At 37.6% G+C, this 18,599-nt stretch overlaps 1 protein-coding gene across 3 annotated transcripts in view; it reads left to right on the plus strand.

Moving 5' to 3' along the window:
• Positions 1 to 18,599, plus strand: part of mtf1 (metal-regulatory transcription factor 1) — a 95,701-nt gene that overhangs the window by 13,059 nt on the left and 64,043 nt on the right. The window contains exon 1 of one of the 3 annotated variants that reach the window (XM_039739441.1): positions 6,647 to 6,725. The exons of the other annotated variants lie outside the window; for them this stretch is intronic. Coding sequence (XP_039595375.1) covers positions 6,705 to 6,725 — 21 coding nt within the window. The 5' untranslated portion in view covers positions 6,647 to 6,704. Of the gene's footprint in view, positions 1 to 6,646; positions 6,726 to 18,599 lie in introns of those variants that run through there. 3 annotated transcript variants of the gene reach the window in all.

Genomic DNA, 18,599 nt, shown 5'->3' on the forward strand with positions numbered 1-18,599 from the left:
AAGTTTAAGTTCACAAAATCGCATAGTGCCCGAAATAAAAAAGAAGTTGTCAGATATCAAAGTCGCCGTGAAAAGGCGAGTCATAGCCCACCGTCCGAGTGTCATATGGAAGCTTATTAGGGTACAGAGAAAAGAAAAAAAGGGACACAGTGGGGGAAAAAAACTTGAAATATCAACTTTAATCTCGAAATTTCTACTTTAATCATGTAGTTTATTTTGTCATTAAAGTAGAACTTCATAAACTTCATCTTAAAATTGTTTAATTTCCTAGTTTCTCAAATACCATCGTAACTAAACCAACAGGACACATAATCCATTACATTTGTGATATTACAGCTCTCTGAACAATTTAAATACTAAGATGTATACTTGATATCATTTTCATGATGATAGGAATTAAAGCATGTAATAAACATGGTGGTGCAGTGATAGTGATGAGCTGGTGCCCTGTCCAGAGTTTGTTCCAGCCTCCCGCAAGATGCTTGCTGCATGTTGCACGACCTTCGATGAAATAATTTATTGCAGCAGTACTGTCTCTTTCAAATGTACTAACCCCCAAATCCTGTCCTTTCTTTTCTTTCTCCAAGTAACTAATTGCCACCTAAGGGACTGAGCTGACGTGAAGATGTGTGTGGCTTTACACCAAGTTAAGTTTTTATACATCGCGATTTGAGAATGGAAATGGGGAGTACGCAACATTTTTGTACATACACACCATTTAAAGATGAGGCCCCAGGCCTTGAACTCTAGCCTCTGGAGCTGTGTGGGCGAAGCACTAATCATTACATCTGAGTCAATGTAATTGAATCACATTGAAACTAAAATTTACTATGGGTAAATTTTGCACAAACATAATTTTTTTTTCTTCATTTGGAGAACCATAGACCCATGTAGCACGGTGTAAAGTAGTACTTTGGTGATGTTAAAAGGCTTTCTTAATGTTTTGGTGAAATTAGGTGAAGAGAATTTGCTCAAGTGTTCTAATTTAAAATAAACATTTTAACGTTTACTTAAAATCATGTGGACTTTTCTCTAATGTGTCATACAGTACATTTTTTAAACTCTGTAGTTTCCAGAATATTCTGTGTTCCTGTAAAATAAGGATATATGAAAGGAAGTATATTTGTTTCACATGCTTCACAATTATTGGTACCCCTGGGAAGGATGAGTAAAAAGCATTATAAAAAAATTGGTGATTTGCCTAAATCTCTCACTGAAAAAACCTGAGTGCAGAATGAATTTACTTCAATTAAATGTTATATTTCTCTTGGTTTGGGCATGTGCAGAGGAGAGATGCTGGGTATATTGGGAAAAGGATGTTAAGAATAGAGCTTTCAGGCAAGAGGAAAAGAGGAAGGCCTAAAACAAAGTTTATGGATGTAGTGAGAGAGATCATGCAGGTGATGGGTGTAACAGAACAAGATGCAGAAGACTGGACGATATGGAAGATGATCCACTGTGGCAACCCCTAACAGGAGCAGCCAAAAGAGGAAGAAGAAAAATGTGATATTTCTTATATTTCTCATTTTTTTTCAGTGTGAGAAAGGTGATATATATATATTTTTTTTAAATAATCCTTTTTGCTCACCTTTCCCGGGGGTGCCAATAAGTAGGTGTACACGAGTTGAGAAATGACTGCATTTAAATTCCCTGTAAAGAATAAATATGTATTTTGTTGGTATAGCATGCTGAAGACTAAAACAAGAAATGTGACGGAATACCAATAACATGGATAGTCTTGCATGTTTATTTGATGCATACTTTACACAGTAATGAAACTAAGAAATTCTTAATGACACACTGAATGAATAGTGCTAAAAAAAAAAAATAAAAGCCAAAGGAAATGGAAATAAAAGGGATAAAAACTTTCTTTTTTTATATACTCTTGTGTAACTTCATCATACAATGGACAGCTCTGGTCGTGATGCTTTTTTTAGAGAAATGCTTATGGCTAGGCAGAGCGCACATGTTCTGTTAGATGCTCTATGCTGGCAAATTAGCTTGTTATGCACATTTAAAGGGATTATTTCCAGATAACAAAAGAAAAGGCAAATGAAGTGGCCTGTCCTAAATCAATACACTACTCAAACATGAGTGAAGTATTGAAGACAAACAAACTCTGTGGTGGACAGATTGTTTGCAGTGCATAAAATAATGTGAAACCTACAAAGTGTTTGTTGCAAGACATGGATATGTTAACTCAAGATTTTTTTTTCTGCTGTTACTGATTGTTGCTAATGGTTATAAATTGTTAATAGTGAATTAAATTAATAGAATGTTTTTTCTTTGGCAGAAACTTACAAACATGCCAAATATCCATTCCAGAAAAGACAGATAGTGTATAATACAACAAAGAAACCTTTTAGGAATTAATCCCTTTTGAAAAATAGGTGGAACATATGTGATTTTTAACTTGCACTTTTGACAGAAAATTGCAGAATTCAAAAACATTTGCTTATTGCCTTGCAAACAGTGAAAATCATCACTTTGGCAAAGTTAAAACAAGCTAAACAAACGTGTATTGTTTGCCAGCCTCCAGCAACTGCCAAAAGTAATACTGCAACTCTTTTATATAATTAAAAAAAAAAAAAGCACTAACTTGTTCAGCCTCCTTCTCTGTCTCTAGATCTCCATTTCTCCATGTGTAACTAACTTTCTTGCGCTTTTTCTCAGCATTTCATACAATATACTACTATAGTTTTATAAATCAAGCATTTTAACATACAGTGCATCTGGAAAGTATTCACAGCGCATCACTTTTTCCACATTTTGTTATGTTACAGCCTTATTCCAAAATGGATTAAATTCATTTTTTTCTTTAGAATTCTACACACAACACCCCATAATGACAAAGTGAAAAAGGTTTACTTGAGATTTCTGCAAATTTATTAAAAATAAAAAAATTGAGAAAGCACATGTTCATAAGTATTCACAGCCTTTGCCATGAAGCTCAAAATTGAGCTCAGGTGCATCCTGTTTCCCCTGATCATCCTTGAGATGTTTCTGCAGCTTAATTGGAGTCCACCTGTGGTAAATTCAGTTGATTGGACATGATTTGGAAAGGCACACACCTGTCTATATAAGGTCCCACAGTTGACAGTTCATGCCAGAGCACAAACCAAGTATGAAGTCAAAGGAATTGTCTGTAGACCTCCGAGATAGGATTGTCTCGAGGCACAAATCTGGGGAAGGTTACAGAAAAATTTCTGCTGCTCTGAAGGTCCCAATGAGCACAGTGGCCTCCATCATCCGTAAGTTTGAAACCACCAGGACTCTTCCTAGAGCTGCCTGGCCATCTAAACTGAGCGATCGGGGGAGAAGGGCCTTAGTCAGGGAGGTGACCAAGAACCCGATGGTCACTCTGTCAGAGCTCCAGAGGTCCTCTGTGGAGAGAGGAGAACCTTCCAGAAGGGCAACGATCTCTGCAGCAGTCCACCAAACAAGCCTGTATAGTAGAGTGGCCAGACGGAAGCCACTCCTTAGTAAAAGACACATGACAGTTTGCCAAAAGGCACCTGAAGGACTCTCAGACCATGAGAAACAAAATTCTCTGCTCTGATGAGACAAAGATTGAACTCTATGGTGTGAATGCCAGGCGTCACGTTTGGAGGAAACCAGGCACCGCTCATCACCAGGCCAATACCATCCCTACAGTGAAGCATGGTGGTGGCAGCATCATGCTGTGGGGATGTTTTTCAGCGGCAGGATCTGGGAGACTAGTCAGGATAAAGGGAAAGATGACTGCAGCAATGTACAGAGACATCCTGGATGAAAACCTGCCCCAGAGCGCTCTTGACCTCAGACTGGGGTGACGGTTCATCTTTCAGCAGGACAACGACCCTAAGCACACAGCCAAGATATCAAAGGAGTGGCTTTAGGACAACTCTGTGAATGTCCGTTAGTGGCCCAGCCAGAGCCCAGACTTGAATCTGATTGAACATCTCTGGAGAGATCTTAAAATGGCTGTGCACCGACGCTTCCCATCCAACCTGATGGAGCTTGAGAGGTGCTGCAAAGAGGAATGGGCAAAACTGGCCAAGGATAGGTGTGCCAAGCTTGTGGCATCATATTCAAAAAGACTTGATGCTGTAATTGCTGCCAAAGGTGCATCGACAAAGTATTGAGCAAAGGCTATGAATACTTATGTACATGCGATTTCTCAGTTTTTTTATTTTTAATAAATTTGCAAAAACCTCAAGTAAACTTTTTTCACGTTGTCATTATGGGGTGTTGTGTGTAGAATTCTGAGGAAAAAATGAATTTAATCCATTTTGGAAAAAGGCTGTAACATTAAAAAAAATGTGGAAAAAGTGATGCGCTGTGAATACTTTCCGGATGTACTGTATATGACACATTAGGGACATTTACTTTTGGTCCTTTTGACCTTTGGGTCATGATTCCTTTGTGTTAAGGTGTCTGTTAAATACATATAAGGAATTTCATTTTAGATGTGGCGCTTCTCATAAGCCTGCAAAAAAAGTACAGGATGATATGAGGATATCTTCAAAACAGACTTGGCCTGTATGCATCAAACTATTATTCCTGTTTGTAGTTATCATAGACCAGTAAGCTATATGTAGAGTAAAATTAGATATAAACATCAGAACAACATATATTGTCTTGTAATTAACAGCTTATGGCTATATATTAAAATTGCAAAAAGAACAATTAAGTCCTATTTAATATTTATGAACATTATACAAATAAAATGTAAAAAATTTTAACTATTCATTTGAAGTGATAAAATATTAATTGCATCAAAAAAGTGATCTCCTTATTAACGAATCTGTACAGTTCACTTGTCAACTGTATGCCTTATCTGAATGATTTACTTAATCAGCAAATTAAGTATAAAAGATACAAGTTGAGTTACACATATTACAAGTACTGGCTCTGGTCAAAAGTCAGCATTTCATCTAGAATTAATTTTGAGAGGGTGTTTAGCCCAGTTTTGTATTTTTTGAGGGTATTTTTTTTCCTCCCTAAGGAAGGCCACTTTAATAAAAAGAGAAAAATAAAACTCTACATAGTTATTTTAGAAAGTTATCACCCAGAAAGTCAGAAAAAATAATTAGTATGGTAGATTTGAAAGCCATTATTTAAATTAATCCTCAAAATATATTTAACCGCTGTTTTAATTTTATTGCAACAACTACAAGTAAAGTCTTAAAACATATAGCCCCAAGTACAATTTGACAAAAAATCTATTTTACTATCTCAAATTGTTTAAAACAAAACAGGAGCCATCAGAGAAAAAGTTCATAACATTTTTAAATATGTAAATCTTTTTAAAGTCAAGTTAAAGGCCTAAAATATTCAATGAGAATCTGGTACTTTTTATATCTTTCTTGAGTTTTCTGCAGTACAGCAGAATGCTTCAAGTAGTATTAATATTAACTTGAGTTATTTATTGAATTCTACTCCTATAAAGTATCCATTTTCTGATTTCTGATTTTCTGATTTCTAGTGCAAGCCAAAATTAAGTACAGTATATGTTTCTAATGAACTGCTTAATGAACTGAATTCTTCAAAATGTATATACTAATCGCATTTCTGTTTCACCTCTGTATAGAAGGTACAGTATTTGCAGTACAGTATCATATGTGATTTTCAAATAATTGTAGACATATTTTTGCGCTATTACCTGATACAGAGCAGATTTTCTGCTGGAGCCAGTATTGTGTGAATACTTGTTTGTTTTTTTTTTTTTGTTTTTTATTGCTTTAAAACTGCATGTGGCCAATTGAATGTACATACTTTTTTTTTTTTTTTTTTATAAATGACTTTGATGTGAAAGTGAAAGTTATGTGCAGGTTACTTTTTTTTGGTTGTGTCAGGCCTTCTTTATCAGTTAATAATAAAAAAACTCTCTGTAGCAGTAATGTAGTTTCTATTAATAATTAATATTAGACTGGTCTTCAAAACCATGAAAATTCAACTTTATTGTGATTCATAACACAACTTTCTTTTTATACAATATATATGAACTTTCATAAAACAGTTGATTTGGAGAAGTCAGCTTTTTGGTTGTTACTTTTAATTTTGGTGCTAGGGATCTTTCTGTGAACAAAAAAAGCATCAGAAATGTTGTATGCTTGTGGAAAAAAATGTCACAAAGTGTACATGTGCATATAATTTCTCAGGTGGTAGTGTAAAATTCATTACCCCTCCTGTTGCATGGCCTCCTCTCTTTTGTATGGTAAACCAACTCTCATGACAACCTTACATTCGGTATCATTGATGATTTTTTTTTATGTAAATAAGGTGTTTTGAGCATGATGGTTTTTGTACAAAACCAGTTTAGTAAATTGTGTTGTCAGTTTTTTTTTTTTTGTCTCCTTTGTTGGCACATACTATGGTGAGAATGAGTTTGACCTCTTTTTTTTTTTATATAAATACTCCTTCAATGGAGATAGATGTTGTATGCCGGCATGAATTAACTACAGTTTCCTGTTTTGAATGTTGCTGTCAAGGCTAGGAATACAAAACAGTAACAGAACATGAAAGGCCATTTAGAAAATGCAGATAACCTTGCATCAGAATAGAGCTCATTAGCTTGTATGAAACCACTTATTTTTTTCTCCTTGTTTTGTGTTTTCTTTGCTGTAGATGCGTCAAAGTTCTGTGAATATATATGCTCTGGTCTGGGAATTCCTAATTTAATTGGATCTGCTTCATAATTTATTAGTTGCTTATTGCAACTAATGAAAAAGTCTATTTGGAAGGTATTTATAAATCACAAAAGTCTACCGTCCTATAAATGAAGAAATAGGTTTAGAATATTTAGTGCTTAAGTAAGAACAATATTAGGTAACATTTAAGAGATTGCATTAAATAGGTCTTATGAGAAAGCCCCTATTATAAACCTAGTAATTCAGTATATATTTTAGATTTCCATTTAACCAAGGGTATTATTTAGGAAAAATAATTATTCTTAAGATGTATGTGTTGAATATTCTCTGCATGGTTTAACATGGTTATAATATTTAAGTACTGCTTTGTCTTTATTATAACAACTAGTGAAAGAAAAACACTTAAAGTTGAACAAGACTCACTTTTGTTTTACTTGTATTGTTCAAATCTGAAAATGCATATCACTTTCCACCAGTGAAGTTTGAGGATATTTGGTTGTAGTTTTCCAGCATATATATATTTTTATTGCCCAGTTTGGGGTAATTCTAATATATTTCTATGTCTAGGTAGAAAAAACATTGGTTACATATTGGAGAACATATACAAATTTGTTTAACAGTAAGCTGATAAATTTCAAATTTCTTCATGCAGATAAGAGGTTTAATTACAGTTCTCTTCCAAAGTTCATTAGAGGTGTCTAATCAGCATGGTGTGTTATGAATGCTGCAATCCACATGTGCCACCTCCTCCTAAACTTGCTCTGTTGAATTGTGATATGAGTAGTATGGTCACTGGAGTAAATTAAAGTCATTGTTTTTGAATTCACCCTAAAATGATGCATGCTTTGTGACTTCACACATTATTCTGTTGGAAATATCCATTAGAAGACTGTAGCCTTTATGGGGTCCACATGATTAGCATAAATGCATTCAGTTTGTATATTGTGGCAAGCAAATGATGCTTGTTTGGTATTAAGAGGCCAAGAATATATTCTCACCTAATTACACTTACACTATTATCCCATAGCATTGACAAAAGGCAGGGTATAAGAATGGATGTGTGCTGTTTATGCTGTAACAGAAATAAATATTTGTAAGATCAGGAGACATTGACCTAATCTTAAGTCATTTGAGTTTTTAGTTATCTCATGCCTACTGTAGCCTTGTGTCCTTAGCTGGGAGCATTGAACATACTGATGTAGTTCTTCTGCTGAAGGGCTGAAGCTTTGTGAAATCAGAGATGCTCTTTTGTACAGGTACACCACTCTTATAAAAAGTAACTAGTTCAATATTTGAGCCTTCTTTCTTTTAGTTTGAATGCATTTGCCCATTCTGTTCCTTTAACAGTGTGTTTTTGCATGCAGAGGTGCCACTTGTTGAATCTTTTTTTGCTTATTGCACCAATTTGTATCAGTCCTAAAAATGGTAGTAAATAAGAATTCCAAGTGTATGCTTTTTCTGAGATACTGAAACCAGCCCTTCTGGTACCAGCTATAATAAAATGGTCAGAGTCACATAGGTCACTATCTTGGCTATTCTAATGTTGTGTTTTTTTTTTGTTTTTTTTAAAAACTGCTAAACCTCTTGGCCTTGCGTGTGTGGTACTTTATATATACGTTATACACTTAAGTAGCAGGCAGTTTTTTCTGTTCAGTGAATGAGTATAATTCATAATATGTTGACTGTCTGATTAAACAAGTATCACGCAAAATTGTACAAAATTGTTTTATTTTGATTGAATAGTTTAGTTGTTTTACCCGTAAATTTACAAGAGACTCTATTTGAATCAGCTGGAGACTCCATTAGTGTTCATAATCGTCAACAAATGCTTTCTGTTGCTGCTGATCAGAACAGTTGGAAGTATTTTAGTCCATTCCTCTTTATAGACCTACTTCATTTTATATTTTTGGCTTGTATTACATATACCAGAGTGGCTGGACCAGGCCAAGGGCTCGCCCACGTAACACCTGGCTGCGGCAGATTGAGGGTCATTTCCAGAGGGTGGGACTGGATCGCGTGTCTACCTGGGGGGTTGCAAACCAGGATCCCGAGTTGTTTCGTTGTGTAGTGAGTGTGGCAACACACTGTACCAGTGCATACTTCCCAACTTGTGTTGCATAAACTATTTGATCTCAAATCTCAGTACAGCATTTTAATAGGATTGAGGTTAGCACTCTGTCATGGCAATTCTAAAATGTGGGAACTCTTCTTTTTAAAGCCCTTTATCATTGACTTACATCTGTGTTTTGATTCATTGTCATTCTGTATGACCCAATTTCTTTGAGCTTGAGATCACTGACAGATGCCCTGATATTCTTCTGTAGAATTTCTTCATGCATCTTGGAATTAATTGTTCCACTCATTAATGGTAAGTAATTCCTGTGCTGAGGCAGCATAACAGCACAACACTATGATGCTACCATTAACATGCTTCACATTTGGGATAATACTGTGTATTGGTGCTAGTATTATAGTGCTTTTTCTCCACACAGAAAATTTGTGCCTTATGATAAAATTATATGTTGTCTTCTCTATCAATATTGTTCTGGTAGTTTTGCAGGACATGTAGTTAGTTAGTAGCAAACAAGCCACAATCTGTTTTTTTTTTTTTTTGGATATACAGCGCATCACTTTTTCCACATTTTGTTATGTTACAGCCTTATTCCAAAATGGATTAAATTCATTTTTTTCCTCAGAATTCTACACATAACACCCCATAATGACAACGTGAAAAACGTTTACTTGAGGTTTTTGCAGATTTATTAAAAATAAAAAAATTGAGAAAGCACATGTACATAAGTATTCACAGCCTTTGTCATGAAGCTCAAAATTGAGCTCAGGTGCATCCTGTTTCCCCTGATCATCCTTGAGATGTTTCTGCAGCTTAATTGGAGTCCACCTGTGGTAAATTCAGTTGATTGGACATGATTTGGAAAGGCACACACCTGTCTATATAAGGTTCCACAGTTGACAGTTCATTTCAGAGCACAAACCAAGCATGAAGTCAAAGGAATTGTCTGTAGACCTCCGAGACAGGATTGTCTCGAGGCACAAATCTGGGGAAGGTTACAGAAAAATTTCTGCTGCGTTGAAGGTCCCAATGAGCACAGTGGCCTCCATCATCCGTAAGTGGAAGAAGTTCAAAACCACCTAGACTCTTCCTAGAGCTGGCCTGCCATCTAAACTGAGCGATCGGGGGAGAAGGACCTTAGTCAGGGAGGTGACCAAGAACCCGATAGTCACTCTGCCAGTGCTCCGGAGGTCCTCCGTTGGTGAGAGGAGAACCTTCCAGAAGGACAACCATCTCTGCAGCAATCCACCAATCAGGCCTGTATAGTAGAGTGGCCAGACGGAAGCCACTCCTTAGTAAAAGGGACATGGCAGCCCGCCTGGAGTTTGCCAAAAGGCACCTGTAGGACTCTCAGACCATGAGAAACAAAATTCTCTGGTCTGATGAGACAAAGATTGAACTCTTTGGTGTGAATGCCAGGCGTCCCGTCTGGACGAAACCAGGCACCGCTCATCACCAGGCCAATACCATCCTGACAGTGAAGCATGGTGGTGGCAGCCTCATGCTGTGGGGATTTTTTTCAGCGGCAGGATCTGGGAGACTAGTCAGGATAAAGGGAAAGATGACTGCAGCAATGTACAGAGACATCCTGGATGAAAACCTGCTCCAGAGCGCTCTTGACCTCAGACTGGGGTGACGGTTCATCTTTCAGCAGCACAACGACCCTAAGCACACAGCCAAGATATCAAAGGAGTGGCTTCAGGACAACTCTGTGAATGTCCTTGAGTGGCCCAGCCAGAGCCCAGACTTGAATCCGATTGAACATCTCTGGAGAGATCTTAAAATGGCTGTGCACAATGCTTCCCATCCAACTTGATGGAGCTTGAGAGGTGCTGCAAAGAGGAGTGGGTGAAACTGGCCAAGGATAGGTGTGCCAAGCTTGTGGCATCATATTCAAAAAGACTTGAGGCTGTAATTGCTGCCAAAGGTGCATAGACAAAGTATTGAGCAAAGGCTGTGAATACTTATGTACATGTGTTTTCTCAGTTTTTTATTTTTAATAAATTTGCAAAAACCTCAAGTAAACTTTTCTCACATTGTCATTATGGGGTGTTGTGTGTAGAGTTCTAAGGAAAAAAATGAATTTAATCCATTTTGGAATAAGGCTGTAACATAACAAAATGTGGAAAAAGTGATGCGCTGTGAATACTTTCCGGATGCACTGTAAGTGTCATGCATGGTATCCTATTATGAACACAATTAAATGTGATGCCCTGTGCCAGCAAGACATGGCATTGTCCCTTGTCCGGCCCTTTGCAGTCATGACTAAGGATGCATGGATGAATGAATGGAGGCTAAGAAGACCAACAAGTTCTTTCAGATTGTTCAAAGACAGTCTGTATATAGTGCAACAGTGCATTAAAGTACATGAATAAAAATCTTATTAAAAAAATATACAGATCCATAAATGAATGAATGAAAAGTATATCCAGGCCCATAAATCAAGGATAAAAACTCACTCCTTCTAACCCATCATCAAATCTAAAATGAAAAAAATCTGGAGAACTGCATGGCCAATAGTGTCTCTTCCCCTACGAAATCAGCAATTTTGGTGACTCCCGCACATCTGTTCAGCTCCTTCTGTGTTCAGCTTAGCAGACCTCCACTGCTTCACCCTTCTACTACCCAGAGTTGTTTCCTACACCCTTTCCTTTTCGTCTCCCTCTGGCACTTGTGCCCAGCATTCTGATCACAGTCTGTGGCCTCTTATTCACTACACTTGGACCCTAATTCACATGTGGCACTGCTTCGATAACTAACCTAAAACTAAAATGACAAATCCTCAGGCATACCTTTTATGTTTGTTCCCTTAACACACTGTCACGGCCCCAGCCATGCCCCTCACGACAGTTGCCTCATTTGCCTCGCACACAGGCATGGCACCTCCAGTGCCTCCCCAGAGCAACACTGCACTCACCCATTTGGTAAGTGCAAAATAAAAGAAAATCTTTCTATATTAAAAAATACATTCACAAGCTTCAACGACCCATTACCCATAACACTTCCCTCCTCTTAAATACAGGTTGCACTGTTTGGGTTCATTATTATCATCTTCACAGACAATTGATGACCTAGAAGCCAAGATTATGAGATGATCTTTCTTCTGAACAGAATCAAAAATTACTTTATTTGCCAGGTACACTAATGGGCACTAGGAATTTCTCTTGATAGTATTGGTGCAACATACAAGGACAACATAGAATAGATAAATATGAGAAGAGAAAAATACAATGCAATACAAAAAAAATAGAGATAGTGGGATTAAAATGTCCAGGTAGTCTGGAGTGCAAGCATACATAGATACTCAGTAGAAGCTCACACCTAACTAATAAGAATAACTGCACATGGAAGAAAAACTTTTTAGGTGACAGGTTGCTTAAGCTACGTATCATTGCACGAAGACATTTGCCGAAGGGAAGTCTTTGGAACAGGTGATGTCTTGGGTGAGTCAGATCAGCAATGATCTCTTTCTTAACCTGGACACATATAGGTCATGTGTAATGTATGTTACAGCCTATGATCCTTTCATAGGCTTTGATGATGTGTTGCAGATTGGCTTTAGCCTGAACAGAGGCAGCATGAAACCAGTTATAGATGAGGTCAGAATGGATTTGATAATGGTCATGTTAAATTTGGCCAATATTGTTTGAGGGAAATTGAATTTCCTAAGCTGACACAAAAGGAGAATTCTCTGATGGGCTTTCTTAATAATGCATGTAATGTCATTGTCCTATTTAAGGTTTTGTGAAAGCACAGTGCCCAGAAACTTAAGTGATTCTGTCATCCCAATGACTGAGCTATTTATACCAAGTGATAGGTGAGCAGGTGACTGTTTCTAGAAAACTATTATCATCTCCTGAGTTTTTGGAACATTAATCTCCAAATTATTATGGCTGCTGGACAATGTCATGTTTTCCACATTTTGTCTGTATATGGACTCATCATTGTTTGAAATGAGGCCTATTAGTGTCTAGATGAATCACTAGAGGTACAGTCATTTGTATAAAGTGAGAAGAATAGAGTGGAAAGAACACATCCCTGCAATGCACCAGTACTAAGGGTTAATGGGTTATATATTTATGTGCCCAACCGCACGTACTGTTTCCTATCTGTAAGAAAGTCTGTGATCCAATGGCTTATTGAACTAGGCAGGTTGAACTGGATGAGTTTTTTATCTAGGAGCTCCGGGATGATTGTACTGAAATCACAGCTAAAATCCACAAACAAGATCCTCACATATGCCCCTGTCTTATCAAAGTGCTGGTAAATAAAGATCAGACCTAAATTCACTGTATCATCCATAGACCAGTTGGCTCTGTATAAAAACTGAAATAGATGAACACCGGTAAGTCATGCTTCCGAAATGTCATTGCACCCCTCACATCCCATTCCCACAATATAACAGCAAAACAGATACATAAAAATAATCTAAACAGAATATAACATTTTTTATAAGAAACTTAAACCATTCACAATATTTTTGGCTTTTTGTGAATCTACAGGATCCTTCATCGCACTTGAACTTTCTTCATCAGATGTGTCCTGCTGCTAGTCCATCAAGTCCTTCCCACCTCTGCCACCAAAAATGTGGTGCCTTGTGCAGTGGCATCTTTCCACAGTTTTAGACTTAAAACTGCCAGAGCTGTAACTGAGTGATTGGTGGCAGAATTAAGACACAAGACAAAACTAAATGTTCCAAAACTGAATTTCTGATTTCAGACATGCCAAATATTTCCAAAGAAATGTCTTGCAAATATATATTCAGTTCACTGCACGAACATTACAAAAATAAGTGCAGGTGCTATACACAGTAATTACAATGGTTCCAAGTCAAAAAATCCTTAACACTAGAATTACCAAAGCCTACGAAAAAACACATAAATCCGGCCCACCTTAAATCACTTCATACCTCTCTGTCAGTGTCTTTTGTCTTGTAAATATGCTGATCAAGACAAGCAGCAAACGGCCTACCATTCCATCTCCCCACCACCACAGAACAGGCAAAAGTTCTCCCAGTTCCATCCTTGATTATCTGGGAGTGAAGTGCTGGAGTTTTAGAATCAAAATAGGTTGTTATTTGGAACACATGCATATCATGAGTGTTCTGTTTCTACAATAATCTGTGTAAACACATTGTTAAAACAGAATTTTTTTCATATTTTATTAATAAATGAAAAAATGTAGACATAAACTATTTAATGTGTGAAGCCTAAAGTCCAAAGATCAAATAAACACTTTCACAAAAGGGTCAAGGATGATACAACAGTTTCTGTGGTTCAGTGGTAAGAATTGCTGATTTGTAATCAAGAGTCCCCCGGTTTGATCCTGACTACTGTGCTGACATCATGCACCAGAAATCCTGAGCTTATTCAGTGTGAGCAGGAGCACAGAGGTGGCCGGTTGCTTGTGCTATAACACACTTGACCTGGTGGTGATCAACGCACATGCAATGTGCAAGGCATGTACAGGGTCGACTAAGAAAAGAAGAGTGTTCATGGCTCACCTTGCAGAGGAACTTTGTTGGCGCTTCTTACAAGAAAAGGCGATGGAAAAAGAAAAGGAGGATGCAACATCGACAAGCTTCTGTTTCAAGACAGCTGCTTGAAACCCCTTCAGTGTAATAGGAACCACAGCATAGAGAGAAGTGTGTACATTGCAGCAGGTACACATGTTGTAAATGTAGAAATGACAGTGGTCCTTGGCTGTGTGGGAACTGTTAGCATTTGAATTTGATGATTGCATATACAGTTATCCCTCGCTATATCACGCTTCGACTTCCGCTGCTTCACTCCATCGCGGATTTTATATGTAAGCATATCTAAATATATATCACGTATTTTTCGCTGGTTCGCGGATTTCTGCAGACAATGGGTCTTTTAATTTATGGTACATGCTTCCCCAGTTGGTTTGCCCAGTTGATTTCATACAAGGGACGCTATTGGTGGATGGCTGAGAAGCTACCCAATCAGAGCACGTATTATGTATTAAATAAAACTCCGCAACGATATACGATATGCTTCCCGCGTGGTGCTTCGCATATTTAAAAGCCCGAATAGCACCTATTGATTTTTGATTGTTTGCTTCTCTCTCTCTCTCTCTCCCTCCCTCTCTCTCTCTCTCTCTGACATTCTCTGCTCCTGATGGAGGGGGTGTGAGCAGAGGGGCTGTTCGCACACTGGCCTAGAGGATACAGACGCTCCTCTAAAAAATTCTGAAAGACTACCTTCACATTGCTCCCTTTCTAGCAGTTGTTTTGTTGGGCGGTGCTTTGCATACTTAAAAGCCTGAACAGCACCTTTTGATTTTTGATTGTTTGCTTTTCTCTCCCTGTCTCTCTCTTTCTGATATTCTCCTTTGAAGAGGAAGATATGTTTGCATTCTTTTAATTATGAGACGGAACTGTCATCTCTGTCTTGTCATGGAGCACAGTTTAAACTTTTGAAAAAGAGACAAATGTTTGTTCGCAGTGTTTTAAGACTGTAATAAGAATATAATTGTATGGTTTTTACTTTGCGGATTTTCACCTTTCGAGGTGGGTTCTGGAACGCAACACCCGTGATTGAGGAGGGATCATTGTAGTGCAGAACTGACCTCTCTGTGCTTTTCTTTCCTCTGCATGTCCTGAAGTACAAAAAAAACACCACCATACACCAAAATGTGGAGACTGGGCAAGATCAGGGGAATAAAAAAACATGCGGTCACTGATTACAACCGCAAGATGGTATACGAATGAATATGAACAATATGAATAAGGTTGCATCAGTGCCATGTTTTCCGAAATGTACTATATAGGTCATTAAATAAATAATTCTAAATATCATATATATCTGTGTCTCGGTTTTTTGTCAGTGCGGCTTTGACATGGACCATAAGGTGCATACTAATTCAGCATAAGCAGGAACACTCAATAAAAATGAATAAAAAAAAAAAAATCAAGTGACGGTGAGATATCAATAAGGCAGACTCACCAGTGTTTGTGTGTCAGCATTTATCCATCCAGATCAGAGAATTTCCAGTTCCATTGTCTTAAAACACCACTCACATCTACAGTTTTTCCCACTTTCAAATTCAAACTAACAGCGTCAGATCCCAGGAGGGATGAGTGGTATGTATCGTGATCGTGACTGTGAGAATTAAAGTGAAAAAAAACGGTAACTTTTACAAATACTATAAATTTAAACCGGCTGTTACAGACGCAAATCAAATGTATGTGTTTATTGTATAATGACAGTAAGAGCAGCTCACTACTCAAAACATTAAATATACGAGGCAGTCAGGATCAAACCGGTGGACTCTTGATTACAAGTCAGCAATTCTTACCGCTGCGCCATGGAAACTATTGTATCATCCTCGAACCTTTTGTGAAAGTGTTTATTTGTTCTTTGGACTTTAGGCTTCACACATTGTATAGTTTATGTCTACATTCTGTCATTTATTGATAAAATATGAAAAAGTTTCAGTTTTAATGATGTGTTTACACAGATTATTGTAGAAACGGAACACACATGAAATGCTTGTGTTCCAAATAACGATCTGTTTCCATTCTAAAACTCCAGCACTTCACTCCCAGATAATCAAGGATGGAACTGAGAGAACTTTGTGCCCATTCTGCAGCGGTTGGGGGATGGAATAGTAGGCTGTCTTGATCAGCACATTTACAAGACAAAAGACACTGACGGAGAGGTCCGATGGGATTTAAGGTGGGACGGATTTACGAGTTTTTTCGTAGGCTTTGGTAATTCTAGTGTTAATATTAACAATATTTACAGAAGGGAACAGGTCTTACCTGGATTTGCTTTTATGTCTAATGTTATTATGAAAGTAAGTCTTCAATGTTTTACGTATGCATATGTTATTGGCTTACATTACGACAGGCAAGAATTTCTGTTTAAACAAATTTGCCATTTTTTGAGATGTGGAAGGAAAATCAAAATACTCTGAGAAAAAATCTTTGCAAATTCCATGCTTTTGACTGATAGACTACACATCCTTTAATTTCCTCTTCCACATGCTGAGTTCAGTTTTGAAGCTTTTCAGGTGCCAAATGTATGATAAAGAAATTTTCACCTCGGATTAAAAGAGTAAAGATCATTGAAGAACATATTGTACGGAACTAAATTTCCATGGCCTGCACACAGTAAAAGCTCTTTCTGCCCCACTGTCAAGCTGTTTTTGCATGCTAGCATTCAGTATTTAAACAAGAACAATATTTGCTTTGTTTAGAGTCTGGCAAGCCTCTTTGGCTTTAAATGGCTTTCTATTGTAAACTAGAGTGTCTCCAGAGACAACTCAGAAAAAACTAAATTCCTTCCCTCCTTTTTTTTTTTTTGTTTTGGTCATGATAAATGTTTTTTCTTCCTAAGAATTGTATCAAAAGAGCAGGCTGCTCTTAATACTACAATCCAGATGCAGTGTGTGATCATTATTACTGAATTACTTAAACTTATTTAAGGTATTTGGAAGCCAGTGCCTACCCAGACAAGTTTTGGCGAAAGACAAGAACCTAACCTAAACAGGGACTCAATTAGTTACAGAGTGCACACACACTCACTGATAGATTTGCCAGTTAATCTCCTTGTTGTGTGTGAGGAGAATTAATGTTCCTGGGGAAGCCAAACACAGACACAGTGAAAATTTGCAAACTCCACATAGACAGTATTGAGATCAGGGTTAAAGCCTAAAACTCTAAGACAGGACTGACCACTGTGACACCATGTCACCCATTTTTTCTGGTTATTTTTCAATAATGTTTTTAAAGATGGCTGTCAGTTATATGCTGTTATCACGCAATGCTTGCTGCACAGTTTCAGTTTACTGTGACACTGAAAAAAGGACATTGCATACTTGTTAGAAGTATAAGGCATATGTATAGAATAAAGAATTGCCATCATCACGGGTTTCTGGATTTACCCAGGCTAAACAGTTGCCCAAAATATTTTTCCTTCATCCTTTTGAGGTGAGACCCATTCTTTCCATATGTCTGACACCACCTCCTGCAACATCTTTTTTTGGCTTTTCTATTATCCTCTGCCTGCTGCTGCACATGCCTACACCATCTTAGTCTATTTCTTTTTAGCCCAAAACCTATGGCCTCCACTCCAAGTCTCTCCCTTAACATGGCATTCATTTTCCTCTTGCTCAATTGCACTGCACAAATCCATATGATCATTCTCATCTCTGTACTTTCCAACTTGGTTTCATGTTCCGCCTTCATCTGCCACATCTCTCTCCCACAGAGCTTGCTACTCCTCACATAGTTTTCATCAACTTTTCCCTTTAATGCCAGACATGCTGCTTCAGAAGTCGAACTTGGGGACAACTGCCAGAATTCCTTCCATAACAGTTCAATTCAATTCCATCTCTGTTTTCACTTTGAAAGTCACAAAAATAGCAGAACTTACATCAGCATTATTTACCCTTCTTGCACACTTTCTACAAATAAAAGCCACACTTGCCCTTCACACAAGTGGCTCTTATTTCCTTTGCGTAATGTTTTTCATGTGTTTTCCTGACAACAAATATTGCTTCTGTTGTTCCCTTCCCAGTAGTTAAACCAAAATGTATTTCAGTAACTTTCAGTTAATTGCACTTTCTCAACCACCTTCATAACCTGCTTCAGTAGATTGATAGCTCAATATGACAAATACTCCAATGGCTCACTTCAAGAACACAATCGTGTTGCACAGGTCTGTTAACTATTCAGCTCAAAAACTTTCAACTGGCTTCAGCATTTCCTTCACTATTGCCTATCTTAGTCTTTTCCAACACTTTTGGACCTCCTCTTTGAAAAACTTACAGCTCAGTACTCCTGTCTTCCCACAACAACATAAGTATTCCATTATTTCTCTTTACTCAAAAACGCCTTAATATACTTCTTCCAGATGTCCTTAATCTCA

This window comes from Polypterus senegalus, chromosome 17 (genome assembly GCF_016835505.1).
Source record: "Polypterus senegalus isolate Bchr_013 chromosome 17, ASM1683550v1, whole genome shotgun sequence".
Lineage (NCBI taxonomy): Eukaryota > Metazoa > Chordata > Cladistia > Polypteriformes > Polypteridae > Polypterus > Polypterus senegalus.